At 45.7% G+C, this 18,326-nt stretch overlaps 1 protein-coding gene across 3 annotated transcripts in view; it reads left to right on the top strand.

Annotated features, from left to right (window-relative positions):
- The window catches only part of LOC139234144 (sorting nexin-27-like), a 132,671-nt gene that overhangs the window by 96,426 nt on the left and 17,919 nt on the right, over nt 1-18,326 (top strand). For all 3 annotated transcript variants that reach the window (XM_070865126.1, XM_070865128.1, XM_070865129.1), the window contains exons 5-6: nt 10,557-10,661; nt 15,485-15,563. In XM_070865126.1, coding sequence (XP_070721227.1) covers nt 10,557-10,661; nt 15,485-15,563 — 184 coding nt within the window. The remainder of the gene's footprint in view (nt 1-10,556; nt 10,662-15,484; nt 15,564-18,326) is intronic.

Genomic DNA, 18,326 nt, shown 5'->3' on the forward strand with positions numbered 1-18,326 from the left:
ATACACCACATCCATCGGTGCACCTCTATCCACCATGCTCGTTATATCCTCAAAGAATTCCAGTAAATTAGTTAAACACGATTTCCCCTTCATGACTCCATGTTGCGTCTGCTTGATTGCACTATTCCTATCTAGATGTCCCGCTATTTCTTCCTTAATGATAGCTTCAAGCATTTTCCCCACTACAGATGTTAAACTAACCGGCCTATAGTTACCTGCCTTTTGTCTGCCCCCTTTTTTAAACAGAGGTGTTACATTAGCTGCTTTCCAATCCGCTGGTACCTCCCCAGAGTCCAGAGAATTTTGGTAGATTATAACGAATGCATCTGCTATAACTTCCGCCATCTCTTTTAATACCCTGGGATGCATTTCATCAGGACCAGGGGACTTGTCTACCTTGAGTCCCATTAGCCTGTCCAGCACTACCTCCCTAGTGATAGTGATTGTCTCAAGGTCCTCCCTTCCCACATTCCCGTGACCAGCAATTTTTGACGTGGTTTTTGTGTCTTCCACTGTGAAGACCGAAGCAAAATAATTGTTTAAGGTCTCAGCCATTCCCACATTTCCCATTACTAAATCCCCCTTCTCATCTTCTAAAGGACCAACATTTACTTTAGTCACTCTTTTCCGTTTTATATATCGGTAAAAGCTTTTACTATCTGTTTTTATGTTTTGCGCAAGTTTCCTTTCGTAATCTATCTTTCCTTTCTTTTTGCTTTCTTAGTCATTCTTTGCTGTCGTTGAAAATTTTCCTAATCTTCTAGTTTCCTACTAACCTTGGCCACCTTATATGCTTTGGTTTTTAATTTGATGCTCTCTATTTCCTTGGTTATCCACGGCTGGTTATCCCTTCTCTTACCGCCCTTTTTCACTGGAATATATTTTTGTTGAGCACTATGAAAGAGCTCCTTAAAAGTCCTCCACTGTTCCTCAATTGTGCCACCATTTAGTCTGTGTTCCTAGTCTACTTTAGCTAATTCTGCCCTCATCCCACTGTAGTCCCCTTTGTTTAAGCATTGTATGCTCGTTTGAGACACTACTTCCTCACCCTCAATCTGTATTACAAATTCAATCATACTGTGATCACTCATTCCGAGAGGATCTTTTACTAGGAGATCGTTTATTATTCCTGTCTCATTACATAGGACCAGATCTAAGATAGCTTGCTCCCTTGTTCTGTAACATACTGTTCTAAAACAATCCCGTATGCATTCTATGAATTCCTCCTCCAGGCTACCCCGTGCGATTTTGATTTGACCAATCGATATGTAGGTTAAAATCCCCCATGATTACTGCCGTTCCTTTTTCACATGCCTCCATTATTCCCTTGATTATTGTCCGCCCCACCGTGAAGTTATTATTTGGGGGCCTATAAACTACGCCCACCAGTGACTTTTTCCCCTTACTATCTCTAATCTCCACCCACAATGATTCAACATTTTGTTCATTAAAGCCAATATCATCTCTCACAACTGCCCTGATATCACCCTTTATTAACAGAGCTATCCCACCTCCTTTCCCTTGTCTATCCTTCCGAATTGTCAGACACCCCTGGGTATGTTTAATTTCCAGTCTTGGCCACCCTGCAACCACGTTTGTGTAATGGCCACCAAATCATACCCATTTGCAATGATTTGTGCCGTCAACTCATTTACTTTATTTCGAATGCTGCGTGCGTTTAGGTAAAGTGTTTTAATACTAGCTTTTAAACCATGATTTTTAGTTTTGACCCCCCCTGCAGCCCCTTTATATTCATACATATTGTCCCTTCCTATCACCTTGTGGTTTACACTTACCCCAGTGCTACTCTGCTCTGTTGCCTCCTGCCAGCCCACACTGCGATATGTGTGCGCACTAGGTCCATGCAGCAGAGCAGGTCTCCAGTCGTCCTGGTTAACCCTTGCCACTGGATCAAGACCTAGCTCTGCGGAGCCCATGCGGTGGCTGGTGTGCAACGGTCACCATACGTTAAAAAAAATCCCCACACCGGCATCTTCCACCCTTCAGCATGTAGTTCGGGACCTGGAATATTGGGTCCATCAGTGAAACACCTGTGAACTCATCCCTTTTTGGCGTGGAAGCAAGTCATCCTCGATACGAGGGACCGCCTATGATGATGGAGTCTCAACAGCTTTTTGGGGGAGCGTGATCCAGATTTTCACTACCCTTTGTGTGAAGAAGTGCTTCATGACATCACCCCTGAATGGCTTAGCTCTCAGTTTAAGGTTGTGCCCCTTGTTCTGGCACCCCCCCACCAGAGGAAAAAGTTTCTCTCTCTATCCTATCAAATCCATTCATCATCTTGAACACCTCAATCATATCAGCACAGAATTTTTGCAGTTGTTAGTTTCTTGAAAATGGGATGTGCCAATTACTATGTTAAATAGAACCCTGAAGGAATAAGTCTCTTTCCTAAATGTAAAGTTGGAGCTGAAAGGCACACTGCTTGCGTCAAGGCAACTTAATCTGTTGTGTGTGTTTTTGGTGAGGGATGGTGAATGGAACTCTCACTTGCTTCTTGTATCCAGTGTTGGCATCAAACAGTCCTATGTCTGGTACAGTATAGATATGACGTAGGGTAATGCAGTCTATGCTGTGCCATGAGATATGTCCCTTATTCATAGAATCGGAGAATGGGACAGCACAGGAAGCCATTCAGCCCATCGTGCCTGTGTCGGCTCTTTAAAAATGCCAGCCAATTAGTCCCACTCCCTTGCTCTTTCCCCGTAGTCCTGCAGAGATATTTATCCAATTTCCCGTTGAAAGTTACTATTGATTCTGCTTCTCTCCTCAATTTTGTGTAGTAAATTCCAGATCCTAACTCGCTGCGTAAATCTCTTCACCACCCCCCGCCCCCCCCCACTCCCCGCTTTTGTCAATTATCTTAAATGTATCACCTGGTTACTGACCCTCCTGCACTGGAAACAATTTCTCCTTATTTATTCTATCAAAACCCTTTCGAGGCCATAGTTTCAGAATAAGGGGTCGCCCATTTAAAATGGAAATAAAGGAGAATTTCTTCCCTGAGGGTCGTGAATCTTTGGAATTCTCTACCCCAGAGAGCTGTGGCGGCTGGGTCATTGGCTATATTTAAATTGGAGATTCACAGATTTCCGAACGCTAAGGGAGCCAAGGGTTATGGGGAACGGGCAGGGAAGTGGAGTTGAGGCCAAGATCAGATCAGCCATGATATTGAATGGCGGAGCAGGCTCGAGGGGCCGAATGGCCTACTCCTGCTCCTATTTCTTATGTTCTTGTGTTTAGGATTTTGAACACCTCCATTAAATCTCCCCTCAACATTCTCTGCTCTTGGAACAATCCCAGTTTCTCCAGTCTATCCACATAACTGATGTCCTGCATCCCTGGTACCGTTCTGGTACGTCTCCTCTACACCTTCTCCAAGTCCTTCCTAAAGTGTGGTGACCAGAATTGAACACACTACTCCAGCTGTGGCCTAACCAGTGACTTACAAAGACTTAGCATGGCTTTCTTACTGCATCTTTCCATTTTCATTGTGATATTGTGCGTGTCCACGCCTTTGTTACCTCTAGACTTGACTACTCCAACGCACTCCTGGCTGGTCTCTCACATTCTACCCTACGTAAACTTGATCATCCAAAACTCGGTAGCCCATGTCCTAACTCTCACCAAGTCTCACTCAGCCATCACCCCCTGTGCTCGATGACCTACTTTGGCTCCCGGTTAAGCAGCGCCTCAATTTTAAAATTCTCACCCTTGTTTTCAAATCCATCCATGGCCTCGCCCCCTCCCTATCTCTGTAATCTCCTTCAGCTGCCCCACCCCCAAGATATCTGCTTTCCTCAAATTCTGTCCTCATGAGCATCCCTGATTATGATTGCTCAAACCTCTCCTCCTTTGTACCGCTCCCTCCTTTTTTAAGACGCTTCTTAAAACCTAGCTCTTTGACCAAGCTTTTGGTCATCTGCTGTAATTTCTTCTTGTGTGGCTCAGTGTTGATTTTTTTTTGGTCTTATAACACCCCTGTGAAGCGCCTTGGAACATTTTACTGTTACAGGTGACACAAGTTGTTGTGTCTGATCTTGCTGATGCAGTTGCTACTCGAGGCCTTATAATAGGGGACTTAGGGGTAAGGGAGAATGGTTGTAGCCATGTGAATACAGAATGAGAGTTAATGCATTCTGGTGGGTGTGTGCGGTGGTGTGAGACAACTTTAATCCCATGCCCAAAGGTATGTCTAAAGGCGCACACGCTCTCACGCTCTCACGCTCCCACGCTCCCACGCTCCCACGCTCCCACGCTCCCACGCTCCCACGCTCCCACGCTCTCTCACACACACTCTCTCACACTCTCTCGTGTCATGTTCCGCTCAGACTGATGTCCCACCCACACAATGGAGTGCAATGATTGATGGCATTCAATAGTCTCCTGATATCTTCTGAGCAATCCTCCTGTCTTACACCTGTTTGGTCCAGTTGAATAAATTTATGGAGGCGTCCAGGTCTAACCAGCACTTCTGCAAAGATTTTAGATGTTTCAGATGTTACGGGCCTATGGAAACCGAATGCATGTGAAGGATAGTGGTCTAATGTTTTATAGAGCGCCTTTTGGAACCTCAGAACATCCCAAAACATTTTACAGCGAATAAAGTATTTTTGAAGCACTGCCACTGTTGTAATGTAGGAAACACAGCAGCCAATTTGCGCATAGCAAGCTCACACAAGCAGTGATGAGATCATGACCAGATCATCTGTTTGAGTAATTTTGGTTGAGGGATAAATATTGATTAGAACGCCAGGGAGAGCTGCCCTGTTGCTCTTCGCAATAGTGCCATGCAATCCTTTGCAGGCAGACGGGGCCTCGGTTTAAAGTCTCATCCGAAAGACGGCACCTCTGACAGAAGAAATAGGAGCAGGCCATACAGCCCTTCGAGCCTGCTCCGCCATTTAATACGATCATGGCTGATCTGTTCATGGACTCAGGTCCACTTCCCTGCCTGCTCCCCATGACCCCTTATTCCCTTATCAGTTAAGAAACTGTCTATCTCTGTCTTAAATTTATTCAATGTCCCAGCTTCCACAGCTCTCTGAGGCAGTGAATTCCACAGATTTGCAACCCTCAGAGAAGAAATTTCTCCTCATCTCCGTTTTAAATGGGCAGCCCCTTATTTTAAGATTATGCCCCCAAGTTCGAGTCTCCCCTATTAGTGAAAACATCCTCTCTGCATCCACCTTGCCAGACCCCCTCATAATCTTATACATTTCGATAAGATCACCTCTCATTCTTCTGAATTCCAATGAGTAGAGGCCCAACCTACTCAACCTTTCCTCATAAGTCAACCCTCTCATCTCCGGAATCAACCTAGTGAACCTTCCTCCAAAGATAGTATATCCTTTCGTAAATATGGAAACCAAGACTGTACGCAGTATTCCAGGTGTGGCCTCACCAATATCCTGTATAACTAGCAAGACTTTCCTGCTTTTATACTCCATCCCCTTTGCAATAAAGGCCAAGATACCATTGGCCTTCCTGATCACTTGCTGTACCTGCATACTAACCTTTTGTGTTTCATGCACAAGTATCTCCAGGTCCCACTGTACTGCAGCACTGTGCAATTTTTCTCCATTTAAATAATAACTTGCTCTTTGATTTTTTTTTTTCTCTGCCAAAGTGCATGACCTCACACTTGCCAATATTATACTCCATCTGCCAACTTGTTACCCACTCACTTAGCCTGTCTATGTCCTTTTGCAGATTTTTTGTGTCCTTCTCACACATTGCTTTTCCTCCCATCTTTGTAGCGTCAGCAAACTTGGCTACGTTACACTCTGTCCCTTCTTCCAAGTCGTTAATATAGATGGTAATATAGCACTCTCTCAGTACTGCACTGAGAGTGTCGGAAAGATTTTGTGCTCAAGCCTCTGAAGTGGGACTTGGACCCACAAGATTTTGACTCAGGCGAGAGTGCGTACCAGTAAGCCACATACAAATTATCCCACCAGTGTCTGAGCACTTGAACCTCCTTAGATCATGGCCTGGATGGTGCACACATCATGAAGTCATTGGCTCCTGTGTAATGCAGAGTGTGTGTGTGGCTGCTATACTTCATCTGGGATGTTGGATAACAGAATATTTGCCCCTCCCTCAGTATGAACTTGTCCCACTGCTTTATGTCTTTCCCTACTATACTGGGTATGGAGCTTAATTATGCACTAGCCGATGTCAAGGTGTACACAGGTTTACAGTACCAGGGGCCTGTGAATAGTTGGTTAATTTCTACCAAGTATGAGATACTGTGACGACCTTTCAGGTTAATTAACCTTCTGCCCTTAGTGCTGTACTGATAGTTGTGTGTCGCTGTTTAGTTAAATGAAGATAGACGTGTATTGGAATTCTCAGTTTGGGGATGGAGGAGAGAGACAGTGAGAGCTATTTTTAGATTTCAAGAATCCTTTTTTGCCTGATCTGTTCAGATAGTGACGGGAGAACTGAGGCTGCTGGGAAAGAGGGGCACATCTCTGGTTGAAGTGGGATTGAGCACTCTGATGTGATGTCTTGTCTCTTTTATACATGAATGACTCGATCAGCTTCGCTGGGCAGGCCACACAGTTCGCATGCCAGACACTAGGCTTTCTAAACAATTGTTCTATGCGGAGCTCCTTCACGGCAAATGAGCCAAAGGTGGGCAGCGGAAACATTACAAAGACACTCTTAAAACCTCCCTGATAAAGTGCGACATCATTGACATCTAGGAGACCCTGGCCGAAGACCGCCCTAGGTAGAGAGAGTGCATCCGGGAAGGGGTTGAGCTTCAGGCGCAGGCAGCGGAAGGAGCGTGCGGCAAATCAGTTCCACCCACCCTCCCTCCAATAAATGTCTGTCCCACCTGTGACTGGGTCTGTGGCTCTCGTATTCGACTGTTCAGCCACCAAAGAACTCACTTTAGGAGTGGAAGCAAGTCTTCCTAGATTCCGAGGGACTGCCTATGATGACATCAATCTAGTGTCAGTACTGTATTCAGCCGGCTTCGGTTGGTGTTCACCGCATGCTCTGTGCTCCAGGTGCTGATTGTAATTACTTTAAAGCCAATCCAGGCCATATATACAAAAGCAAAATACTGTGGATGCTGGAATCTGAAATAAAAACTAAATGCTGGAAATCTCAGCAGTTCAGGCAGCATCTGTGGCGAGTTAACGTTTCAGGTCCGTGACGCTGCGACAGAACTGGAAAAGTTTGAGATGTAACAGTTTCTTAAGTGCAGGGGCAGTGAAAGGGGGGAGGGGAGGAGTGAGCATCCATCTAGACTCATCTTTTGTTTCCCAACTTGTGCCATTACCATCTCATTTTTGCCCATCGTCCCTTTTGTCTCTAATCTCGCCTGCCTTCCCCCCTATCACAGACCTTCCCTCTTGTTCTTTCCTCCCCTCCACCTACACTTCCTTAAGAATCTGTTACATGGCAAACTTTTCCACTTCTGATGAAGGGTCACAGACCCGAAACGTTAACTCTGTTTCTCTCTCCACAGATGCTGCCTGACCTGCTGAGATTTCCAGCATTTTCTGTTTTTATTCCAGGTCATATATAGCCTGCTTCAGTCTCAGTAAACACTGGCACTGCAGACTCCTCGGATCATAGGTGCAACCAGTTGCACCTTATATCTGTATATGTTGAGCGCCAGTCAGTGTGCATGCTGGGTGGGGTTAGAAGGTCAAAGATCGTCTTATTGGCAGAGTGATGCCATGCCCGTTTGGTGAGCGGTGTATTTAGGGTTGTATAGAAAGTTATGAGGGTAAGAACTGAACCACAGGGAAGGTTAAAGGGAATAGCACCATAAGGGAGGCAAAAAGTGAGCTGGGGGGGGGGGGGGGGGGGGTAAACCTGGAGACTGTGGGGAAGGGAGAGAAAGAGATATTGAACTGAAAAGTAACACAGGAGAGAGATGACCATCGATGGGCAGTGAGGAGGGAGTGCGAGGAAGGGAAAGGCGAAGGGCACCAAGAAACTTGGGACAGGGTGGTAGGGGAGAATGCAAGGAGAGGGGGAGATGTATGTGGGGTGAAAGGTATGGGGCAGAGGGGAGGGGGGGTGAGTTGTGGTTGGGAAAAAGGAGGATAAGAAAGATTTTGTGTACTTGTGTAATACAGTACTTTGGTCATGAAAGGCACTATATAAATGCAAGTCTTTTCTTTTACTAAAAGTCAAAGCTCATCAGGTCACCGTATGCAAGACTAGGGTTGAATATCCCTTAACGCTTGCACTTTAATCATTGAGGTATATGATGGTAAATACTCGCAGACTGATCTCCATACAGCGTCATTGATCAGTGTGATGCAGCGTCATTGATCTGTGTGATATGCCATTAGTGATCAGTGTGGTACATCTACCCGAGAGGCCCCACCAAGATCAGCCCTGGGCGAGGATGGATTTATTTTAAAACAAGTGTTCGGGAAGTGCTATGAATCTTGGATATTCAGTAAAGATTTGGGAGAGGTGAGGGGATGGAGGGGGGTGGGGAGGAACAGGGGGAGGGAAAGGAAGGAATAGAAATGGACCTTTGGGAGGGAGAATTCTGTATGGTCTATAACCAAGGATGTCATTGCCCCCTCTGTGCTGTGGTTTGGAGTGGATGTGGATGAGCCCACCTGTAGCTATATTTCACAGTATAATTACGTTCTCTGTTGAATATTTAAAGGGAATTGACATTTGAGACATTGCACAGTTACGGCCCTATCTTTTATGAACCAAAGTTACGTTGTGTAAAGGCTCTTCACTCTCTCATGTTTAGCCTCAACAGCCATGCCTTTTATTCCCAGGCCTCTGCCAATAGAGCTCTGTTACCCAGACACTAGGAGGGCTGTGAGAAATATCCCAGGGTGGTTGGTGCTCAGAATACATCTCTGTCTACATCTATCGCATGCTCTCACACTCACTCTATATAACTCTATATAACTCTATATAACTCTATATAACTCTATATAACTCTATATAACTCTATATAACTCTATATAACTCTATATAACTCTATATAACTCTATATAACTCTATATAACTCTATATAACTCTATATAACTCTATATAACTCTATATAACTCTATATAACTCTATATAACTCTATATAACTCTATATAACTCTATATAACTCTATATAACTCTATATAACTCTATATAACTCTATATAACTCTATATAACTCTATATAACTCTATATAACTCTATATAACTCTATATAACTCTATATAACTCTATATAACTCTATATAACTCTATATAACTCTATATAACTCTATATAACTCTATATAACTCTATATAACTCTATATAACTCTATATAACTCTATTTGACTGTTGCAGGAATGCCCTGAGTTTGCTGTGGTCCCTTGTAAATGGAAGCAGTACACTGTATCCCCTTTTATCCCTTGTGCTGATATGAGCCGTGCTAGGGTGTTGCTCTATTGAGTGGAGCCCAGTCAAAGAGGGAGAATCATTCCCAGCTGCGCTTGCATACTTCCCCATGGCTGGTGTTGAGGGAGGCCTGGGATCCGGTGGCCTAATCTCTTGGTTTCCGTCTATGGCGCAGGCAGTGAATAAGCCTAACCAAGAGTCATCCTTTCACTTACAAAGACATACATCAAGTCTGGTGGCCTTTCATTAGTTCACCTTTCTATCCTTAAATTGGTGGGCTTACCGTTCATTGTGCTAACCTCCTGCTATGTGTATTCACTTGCGATATATAGTGGATGCAATTTTCCAGTCACCTGTAAATATTTCAGTCATCCTTCTGTCTGGATCACAGGCCACTTATAGTTGGCAATTGTTGCCAACATGAAAACTCACCAAAACCACATAAATCCCCAAACTGAGATGGTATGAAGTGATTTCAGGACTGTCTCAAAGCTATTTTGAGCCTTGTGGCTATTGGTTCAGTGCGGGTGGATGGGGGATAAATTGGTCGGCATGGGACTGAATGGCAGCCTGACTGACATTTGCATGTTATTTTCTTTTGATGGAGTGGGTGGAGGAAAGAGGGAGGTAGATTTGCCAGTGTTAGTCGGATTGCTGAGGCTACGTAGAGAAAACTGGCTAGCAATGGGTTTCTTGCCATACCATCCATGATGGTTAAACCAGACGGTATTGTCCGCAGAGCTTACCCTCGAATGGACAGTCCACGCTACCGTGCGTCTGGGGAGGGTAGCAGCGATTCAAAGGGTCAGTTGTCCATTCACCGACCACTGCTGCCTTTGGATGGACAAATTCAGAGGGCAGAAGGACTCGTGGATATATCCTGGAAGGGTTCCTATCATGCCCTTAGCTGACCTAACGTGTGAGACACTGTAACCATTAGGACAAATGCCACTGGCAATGGCCAAGATTGGTCATGTGTATAAGGGAAGCCCAACAGTGAGTGCCCGAGTTTGGAGTTGTGATCTGCTGGGAATCCAGTACTTGTAACGGTGTTGATGCCGCTGTTGAAACAATGTTCCGTCCCTGCGCATCTTCCTCTGACTAGGGAGCTGGACCAAATGTTATCTTTGGCAAATGCATGTGCTAACAGCTGCGTGTTTATCGTTGCACTCCTCCAGAGCACAAATGGGCTGTCGGACGTGGACCTGAGGATAGCCTTGCCAGACAGGAACATCATCACCGTCTCCGTGAAAAAGAACAGCACTGCAGAAGAAGTGTACAGGGTAAGTGAGTCATGGTTCAACGTTGTGGCAATAAGAATGGAGCTGACCGCGACTGACAGCAAAGCTCACAGCTTTAGGCAGAGACGTTGGGCGAACCCATTTAAGGAAAACGATTAACATATTTAGCTCTCGTCTGGATAAACAGGAAACTCATGAGCCGTGTGAATTAGCTCCAGTGGGGACAAGCTAGATGGCTGGGTTAGTGTGACGAGGTTGATCAAACCTTTTGGGTAATGCCTCCGGAGGGAGGCGGGAGTGGTTTATTCATGTTTTCTCAATTGAGGTCTCATAATTTTCCTATATTTGCAATTCAGTTTATTTAAAAAAAAATAATACACGTCCTTTGTTATCTCTTAATTGTGGTGTTCAGATCAGATCTGTGGTGTTCAGATCAAATAATAGTAACGCGAATGGTGCGAGTGTGTTACACTGGTCGTCTGTGCCAGGGGTCTCTACACACCTTTGGAAGCTCGAGTGCTTCCAACTTCACGTGTAATCTAGTTGTAAATAAAACTGTCCCGAAACTGGTGGAAATGCTCAGCAGGCCAGTCAGCCCCTGCGGAGTGAGCAGGCGAGTTAATGTTCTGGGTCTGGGCTCTTTGTCGCAGATTTGTGATCGGTGGTCGACAGTATTGTGTTCAGGTGGAACAGAGTGAGAACCAGAAATTCTGATCCACCTGCATTGGGAGCCATTCAAGCTTGTGTATATTGTTCCTCCAAAGGTCAAGGGCCATCTACCTGTGCAGTACTGAATGTTGATGTATTTAGAATATATTCCCTTTAAGACCACTTGTATCTTTGCTTATCCGCCAGCGCTAAGCACATCCCTGCTTAGCCAGTTGTTGCTTCTTCAGAAGCTTCAACATCAGGCATCTGGAAAAAAAAACACTCATGACCAGCATTGTTGGTGTTTGGCTTTGCCAAGACGTCGAGTGTTGCTGGCCAAGATGAGGTGGGTGAAGCCAAAGACTAAACACATGTCTCCAAAGATGTGAAGCAACTTCTTTACTAACTAGCCTTCCTTAAAGTTCAACAGTGTTCTCATGCAATTATTGGACTGTAACAGCATCTGATGGACAGGTTAGGTGAGTGGGCAAAATGCATGGCAGATGCAGTATAATGCAGATAAATGTGAGGTTAACCACTCTGGTGGTAAAAACAGGAAGGCAGATTATTATCTGGTGACCGATTAATAAAAGGGGAGGTGCAACGAGAGCTGGGTGTCATGGTCCATCAGTCATTGAAAGTTGGCATGCAGGTACAGCAGGCCAGGGGCCGCGCAGACTGCTCGCCAGCACCATCGAAGCAGGCCGGGGAGCGGAAGGAGCAGCGTGGCGGCCTGGCCCAGCAGTTTGCGCGGCCCCCGGCCTGCGAGCACCATCAGAGCAGGCCGGGGAGCAGAAGGAGCAAAGTGGCAGCATAACATTCCAGGGAGCAGCAGGAGAGCAATGGCAGTGAAAAGGGACGTCACCAAGGTCCAGGTCGCTGATTGGAGCGTGGACAGGTACAGCAGGAGCGGCGAGGTCGGGGCAAAGGAGCGGCGAGAGATTGTAGAGGGACGTGATCGGAATCCAGGAGAGGCGTGAGTTCAGGGCCCAGAAGGGGCCAGGGCCCAGGGGCAGCATGGGTCAGCCCACACTGCGATATGTGCGCTCACTAAGTCCGTGCGGCAGAGCTGGTCTCCAGTCGTTCTGGTTAATCCTTGCTACTGGACCAAGACCTAGCTCTGTCAAGCCCGTGTGGTGGCTGGTGTACAACGGTCACCATACGTTAAAAAAATCCAAGCACTGGCATCTTCCACCCTTCAAGATTTAGTTTGGACCAGGAATTTTAAGTCCATCATTGAAACACCTATGAACTTTTTGACGTGGAAGCAAGTCATCCTCGATTCGAGGGACTGCCTATGATGATGATGACAGGTACAGCAGGCGATGAAGAAGGCAAATGGCATGTTGGCCTTCATTGCGAGAAGATTTGAGTATAGGAGCAGGGAGGTCTTACTACAGTTACACAGGGCTTTGGTGAGGCCACACCTTGAATATTGTGTACAGTTTTGGTCTCCTAATCTGAGGAAGGACATTCTTGCTATTGAGGGAGTGCAGCAAAGGTTCACCAGACTGATGCCCGGGGTGACAAGACTGACACGAAGAAAGACTGGATCGACTAGGCTTATATTCAATGGAATTTAGAAGAATGAGAGGGGATCTCATTGAAACATTTAAAACTCTGACAGGATTGGATGCAGGAAGAATGTTCCCGATGTTGGGGAAAGTCCAGAATCAGGGGTCACAGTCTAAGGATAAGGGGTAAGCCATTTAGGACTGAGATGAGGAGAAACTTCTTCACTCAGAGAATTGTGAACCTGTGGAATTCTCTACCACAGAAAGTTGTTGAGGCCAGTTCGTTGGATATATTCAAAAGGGAGTTAGATGTGGCCCTTACGGCTAAAGGGATTAAGGGGTATGGAGAGAAAACAGGAATGGGGTCCTGAAGTTGCATGATCAGCCATGATCATGTTGAATGGTGGTGCAGGCTCAAAGGGCAGAATGGCCTACTTCTGCACCTATTTTCTATGTTTCTATGCCTGGAACCAATATGTGCCGAGGCAAATCGTGAAGATTTGGGATGTTGGTGTTGCTGGCAAGGCCAGCATTGATTGCCCATCTCTTGTTGCCCTAGAAGGTGGTGGTGGGCCGCCTTTAAAGTTTTAATACAACTGAGCGGCTTGCTAAGCCATTTCAGAGGACAGTTAAGAGTCAACCACATGGCTGTCACACATAGGCCATTAGTGAACCAGTTGGGACTTTTACGACATGACCTTAATTCAGCATGCCCATCTGACAAATCTCATGGTCACTTTTTTACCAGTTCCAGATTTTTAAATTGAATTAATTTCTTAAACTGCCATGGTGAGGTTTGAATACTCATTCTCTGGATTACTAGTTCAGTACCATAACCACTTCACTACCATACCCTTAAACATGAAACTTGAGCACTATAATCAAGATAAGAATTGTTAGACTGAGACCATTAAACACAGTTGAACTCCTGCAACTCATCAATTAATAGGAGAACTCCGCTATTGTGTTGCAAGTTGAAGTCTGATTTTTGTTGTTTGGGTTAACTATACACTTGAGTGGAATAATTTCTATCCCACATGAAGACACCATCAAACTGCTAACCACCCAACTTTCTTTTTTGGCTCCCATGTTAGCTGACATTGTTAACTTCTCTCAGGTACTGTTCCCCTCGCCTTCAAATCTGCTTTCATCACCCCTCTCCTCTCCTTGACCCCACTTTGCTTGCAAGCTATCGCCCCATCTCCAACCTCCCTTTCTTGTCCAAAGTACTTGAGCGTATTGTCACGTCCCAAATCCGTGGCCATCTTCCATGAATACAATGTTTGAATTTCTTCAATCTGGTTTTCGCCCCTACCACAGTACAGAAACGGCTCTCCTCGAAGTTACAAATGACATCCTTTGTGAGTGTGACAAAGGTAAACCATCCCTCCTTGTCCTTCTGGACCTGTCTGCAGCCTTTGACACAGTTGACCACTCCATTCATCTCCAACGCCTCTCCACCATCTTCCAGCTGGATGGGACTGCACTTGCTTGGTTCCTTATCTATCTAATCGTAACCAGAAAATCTCCTGCAATGGCTTCTCGTCCCACTCCTGCATCGTTACCTCTGGTGTCCTCCAAGGATCTCTCCTTGGCCCCCCTCTTATTTCTCATATATGGCGACATCATCCGAAAACACGGAATCAGTTTCCTGATGTACGCTGACGACACCCAGCTCTACCTCTCCACCACCTCTCTCGACCCCTGCTTGGTATCTAAATTGTCAGATTGCTTGTCTGACATCCAATACTGGATGAACAGAAATTTTTTCCAATTAAATATCGGGAAGACCGAAGCCATTATCTTTGGTCCCCGCCACAAACTGCGTTCCCTAACCACTGACTCCATCCCCCTCCCTAGCATCAATCAGAGGGTGAACCAGACTGTTCGTAACCTAGGTGTCATATTTGATCCTGAAATGAGTTTCTGGCCACATTTCTGGCATAACTGAAAAACTGCCTTTTACCACCTCCGTAACGTGCCCGCCTCCGCCCCTGCCTCAACTCTTCTGCTGCTGAAACCCTCATTCATGCCTTTGTTACCTCGAGACTTGAATACTCCAACTCACTCCTGACTGGCCTCCCACATTCCACACTAAGTAAACTTGAGGTCATCCAAAACTGCAGTGTCTAAACTCGCACTAAGTCACGATCATCCATCACCCCTGTGCTTTCTGTCCTACATTGGCTCCTGGTTAAACAATGCCTCGATTTCAAAATTCTCATCCTTGTTTACAAATCACTCCATGGCCTTGCCCCTCCCTATCACTAATGTTTTTAAGCTTCCCAACCCCACAAGATGTCTGCACTCCTCAAATTCTTCCCTCTTGAACATCTCGCATTATAACTGCTCAACCATCGGTGGCCGTGCCTTCATCTGTTTGGGCCCTAAGCTCCTGAACTTCCTCCCTAAACAGCTCCGTCTCTACCTCTCTTTCTTCCTTTAAGACGCTCCTTAAAACCTACCTCTTTGACCAAGCTTGTGGTCGTCTGCCTTAATTTCTTCTTTTGTGGCTTGGTGTCAAATTTCTGTTTTATCTTGTTACACTGCTGTGAAGCGCCTTGGAACATTTTACTACATTAAAGGCGCTATATAAATAAAAGTAATTGTTGACTTTCCTAAAGCTGATCGCCATGTCGTGTCCGATGCAGTGTCGGGTGCTCACCGTTTGACCCAGCGTAACGCTCTGTTTTATCCTTGCAGGCTGTACAAGAGCACCTACGGATGGACAGCATCACAGCGAGTTTCTTCACACTGTTTGAAGTAGTGGACCACTTCTTCGGTAAGGGCGACTCGAGTTTGTTCTTTAATTATTGAGTGATTAGGCAGTGGTCCCAGCGCATGTAAAAGGCTCATGATAACGGAACGGTCATTTATAAACTCCTGTCTGTGAGCATGTTTGAGGAGAACTCATTGAGGGGGTTCAGATGGCAGAATGAACTAGGAGTAAAGCCTGAACAGTTTTACAATGAACTCCCCACAGAATATCCCTGAAATGTATCCCAATCTATCTTCTGAATTGCACTCTATAATTTGATCTAGAGCAAAATGGCGATTTCTGTGCTGGAGAGGAACAGTGTGCCTGGCTCTCGCAATGATTGGCCAGCTCTGAGCATGTCATGTCGAGGTTTTGAGGCCGGGGAGGGGAGAGGAGAAAGAGAAGGATAGGAGCTAAATGTGAAGGCTATTCATGCCATCAGATTCATGGACAGGACCAGTACCAGTAGCAGGCCTGGGCGCCTTCTGCTCCCTGTTAACTCGGGAAGCGGCCCACTGAAATTCATCCCAGGCTGTTGAGCGAAGTAAAGGAGGAAATGTGAGGTGATGCACTTTGGGAGGGCTAATAAGGAAAGGGTATACACATTAAGCAGCAGGCCACTTAATAGTATAGATGAACAAAGGGACCTTGGAGTACTTGTCCACAGATCCCTGAAAGTAGCAGGCCAGATGGTTAAGAAGGCATATGGAATGCTTGCCTTTATTGGCCGAGACATAGAATATAAGAGCAGGGAGATTATGCTTAAATTGTATAATACTTTGGTTAGGCCACAGCTGGAGTACTGCATGCAGTTCTGGTCACCGTATTATAGAAAAGACGTGCTTGCACGAGAGGGTGCAGAGGAGATTTACTAGAAAACATAGAAACATAGAAAATAGGTGCAGGAGTCGGCCATTCGGCCCTTCGAGCCTGCACCACCATTCAATATGATCATGGCTGATCATGCAACTTCAGTACCCCATTCCTGCTTTCTCTCCATACCCCTTGATTCCTTTAGCCGTAAGGGCCACATCTAACTCCCTTTTGAATATATCTAACGAACTGGCCTTAACAACTTTCTGTGGCAGAGAATTCCACAGGTTCTCAATCCTCTGAGTGAAGAAGTTTCTCCTCATCTCAGTCCTAAATGGCTTACCCCTTATCCTTAGATTGTGACCCCTGGTTCTGGACTTCCCCAACATCAGGAACATTCTTCCTGAATCTAACCTGTCCAATCCCATCAGAATTTTATGTTTCTATGAGATCCCCTCTCATTCTTCTAAATTCCAGTGAATATGAGCCTAGTCGATCCAGTCTTTCTTCATATGTCAGTCCTGCCATCCCGGGAATCAGTCTGGTGAACCTTCGCTGCACTCCCTCAATAGCAAGAATGTCCTTCCTCAGATTAGGAGAACAAAACTGCACACAATACTCAAGGTGTGGTCTCACCAAGGCCCTGTGTAACTGCAGTAAGACCTCCCTGCTCCTATACTCAAATCCCCTCGCTAATAAGGCCAGCATGCCATTTGCTTTCTTTACTGCCTGCTGTACCTGCATGTCTACCTTCAATGACTGATGTACCATGACAACCAGGTCTCGTTGCACTTCCCCTTTTACTAATCTGTCACCATTCAGATAATCTGCCTTTGTGTTTTTGCCACCAAAGTGGATAACCTCACATTTATCCACATTATACTGCATCTGCCATGCATTTGCCCATTCACCTAACCTGTCCAAGTCCCCCTGCAGCCTCTTAGCATCCTCCTCGCAGCTCATACTGCCACCCAGCTTAGTGTCATCCGCAAACTTGGAGATATTACATTCAATTCCTTTGTCGAAATCATTAATGTATATTGTAAATAGCTGGGGTCCCAGCACTGAACCCTGCAGCACCCCACTAGTCACTGCCTGCCATTCTGAAAAGGACCCGTTTATTCCCACTCTTTGCTTCCTGTCTGCCAACCAGTTCTCTATCCATGTCAATACATTACCCCCAATACCATGTGCCTTAATTTTGCACACTAACCTCTTGTGTGGGACCTTGTCAAAAGCTTTTTGGAAGTCCAAATACACCACATCCACTGGTTCTCCCTTATCCACTCTACTAGTTACATCCTCCAATGTGTCTGGAATGGAGAATCTTCATTATGAGGACAGATTGGATAGGCTGGGTTTGTTCTCATTGGAACAGGAGAGGTTCAGAGGAGACCTCATCGAAGTGTACAAAATATTGAGGGGCCTGGACATGGTGGATAGTAAGGGTTTATTTCCATTGGTGGAGGGGTCTATTACAAGGGGGCATAGTTTTAAGGTGGTTTAGAGGGAATTTGAGGGGTAGGGCTTCTTTACACAGAGGGTTGTGGTGATCTAGAACTTGCTGCCTGGGAGAGTGGTGGATGCAGAAGCCCTCACCACTTTTAAGAGATGGTTGGATGGGCACTTAAAGTGCAGTAACCTGCAGGGTTACGGACCTAGAGCTGGTAATTGGGATTAGACTGGATGACCTTTTATTGGACGGCGCAGATATAATGGTAAGTACTGCAGGGAATAGAATACAGCCAGGTGATCTCCTAGACTAGTTTCGATCGCCTGTATGGGTCAGAGGAATTTTCCCAGATTTTTTTCCTCCCTAAAATTGGCATGGGTTTTTATCTGTTTTTTGCCTCTCCCGGGAGATCACATGGTTGGGGTGGAGTGTAGAATGTTTCAGTATAAGGGGTGTCGCAGTTGTGTGGGGCGGACTGGTTGGGCTGGGTGCTCTTTGCCTTTCTGTCAATGTTCATAGGT

This window comes from Pristiophorus japonicus, chromosome 21 (genome assembly GCF_044704955.1).
Source record: "Pristiophorus japonicus isolate sPriJap1 chromosome 21, sPriJap1.hap1, whole genome shotgun sequence".
Taxonomy (NCBI): domain Eukaryota; kingdom Metazoa; phylum Chordata; class Chondrichthyes; family Pristiophoridae; genus Pristiophorus; species Pristiophorus japonicus.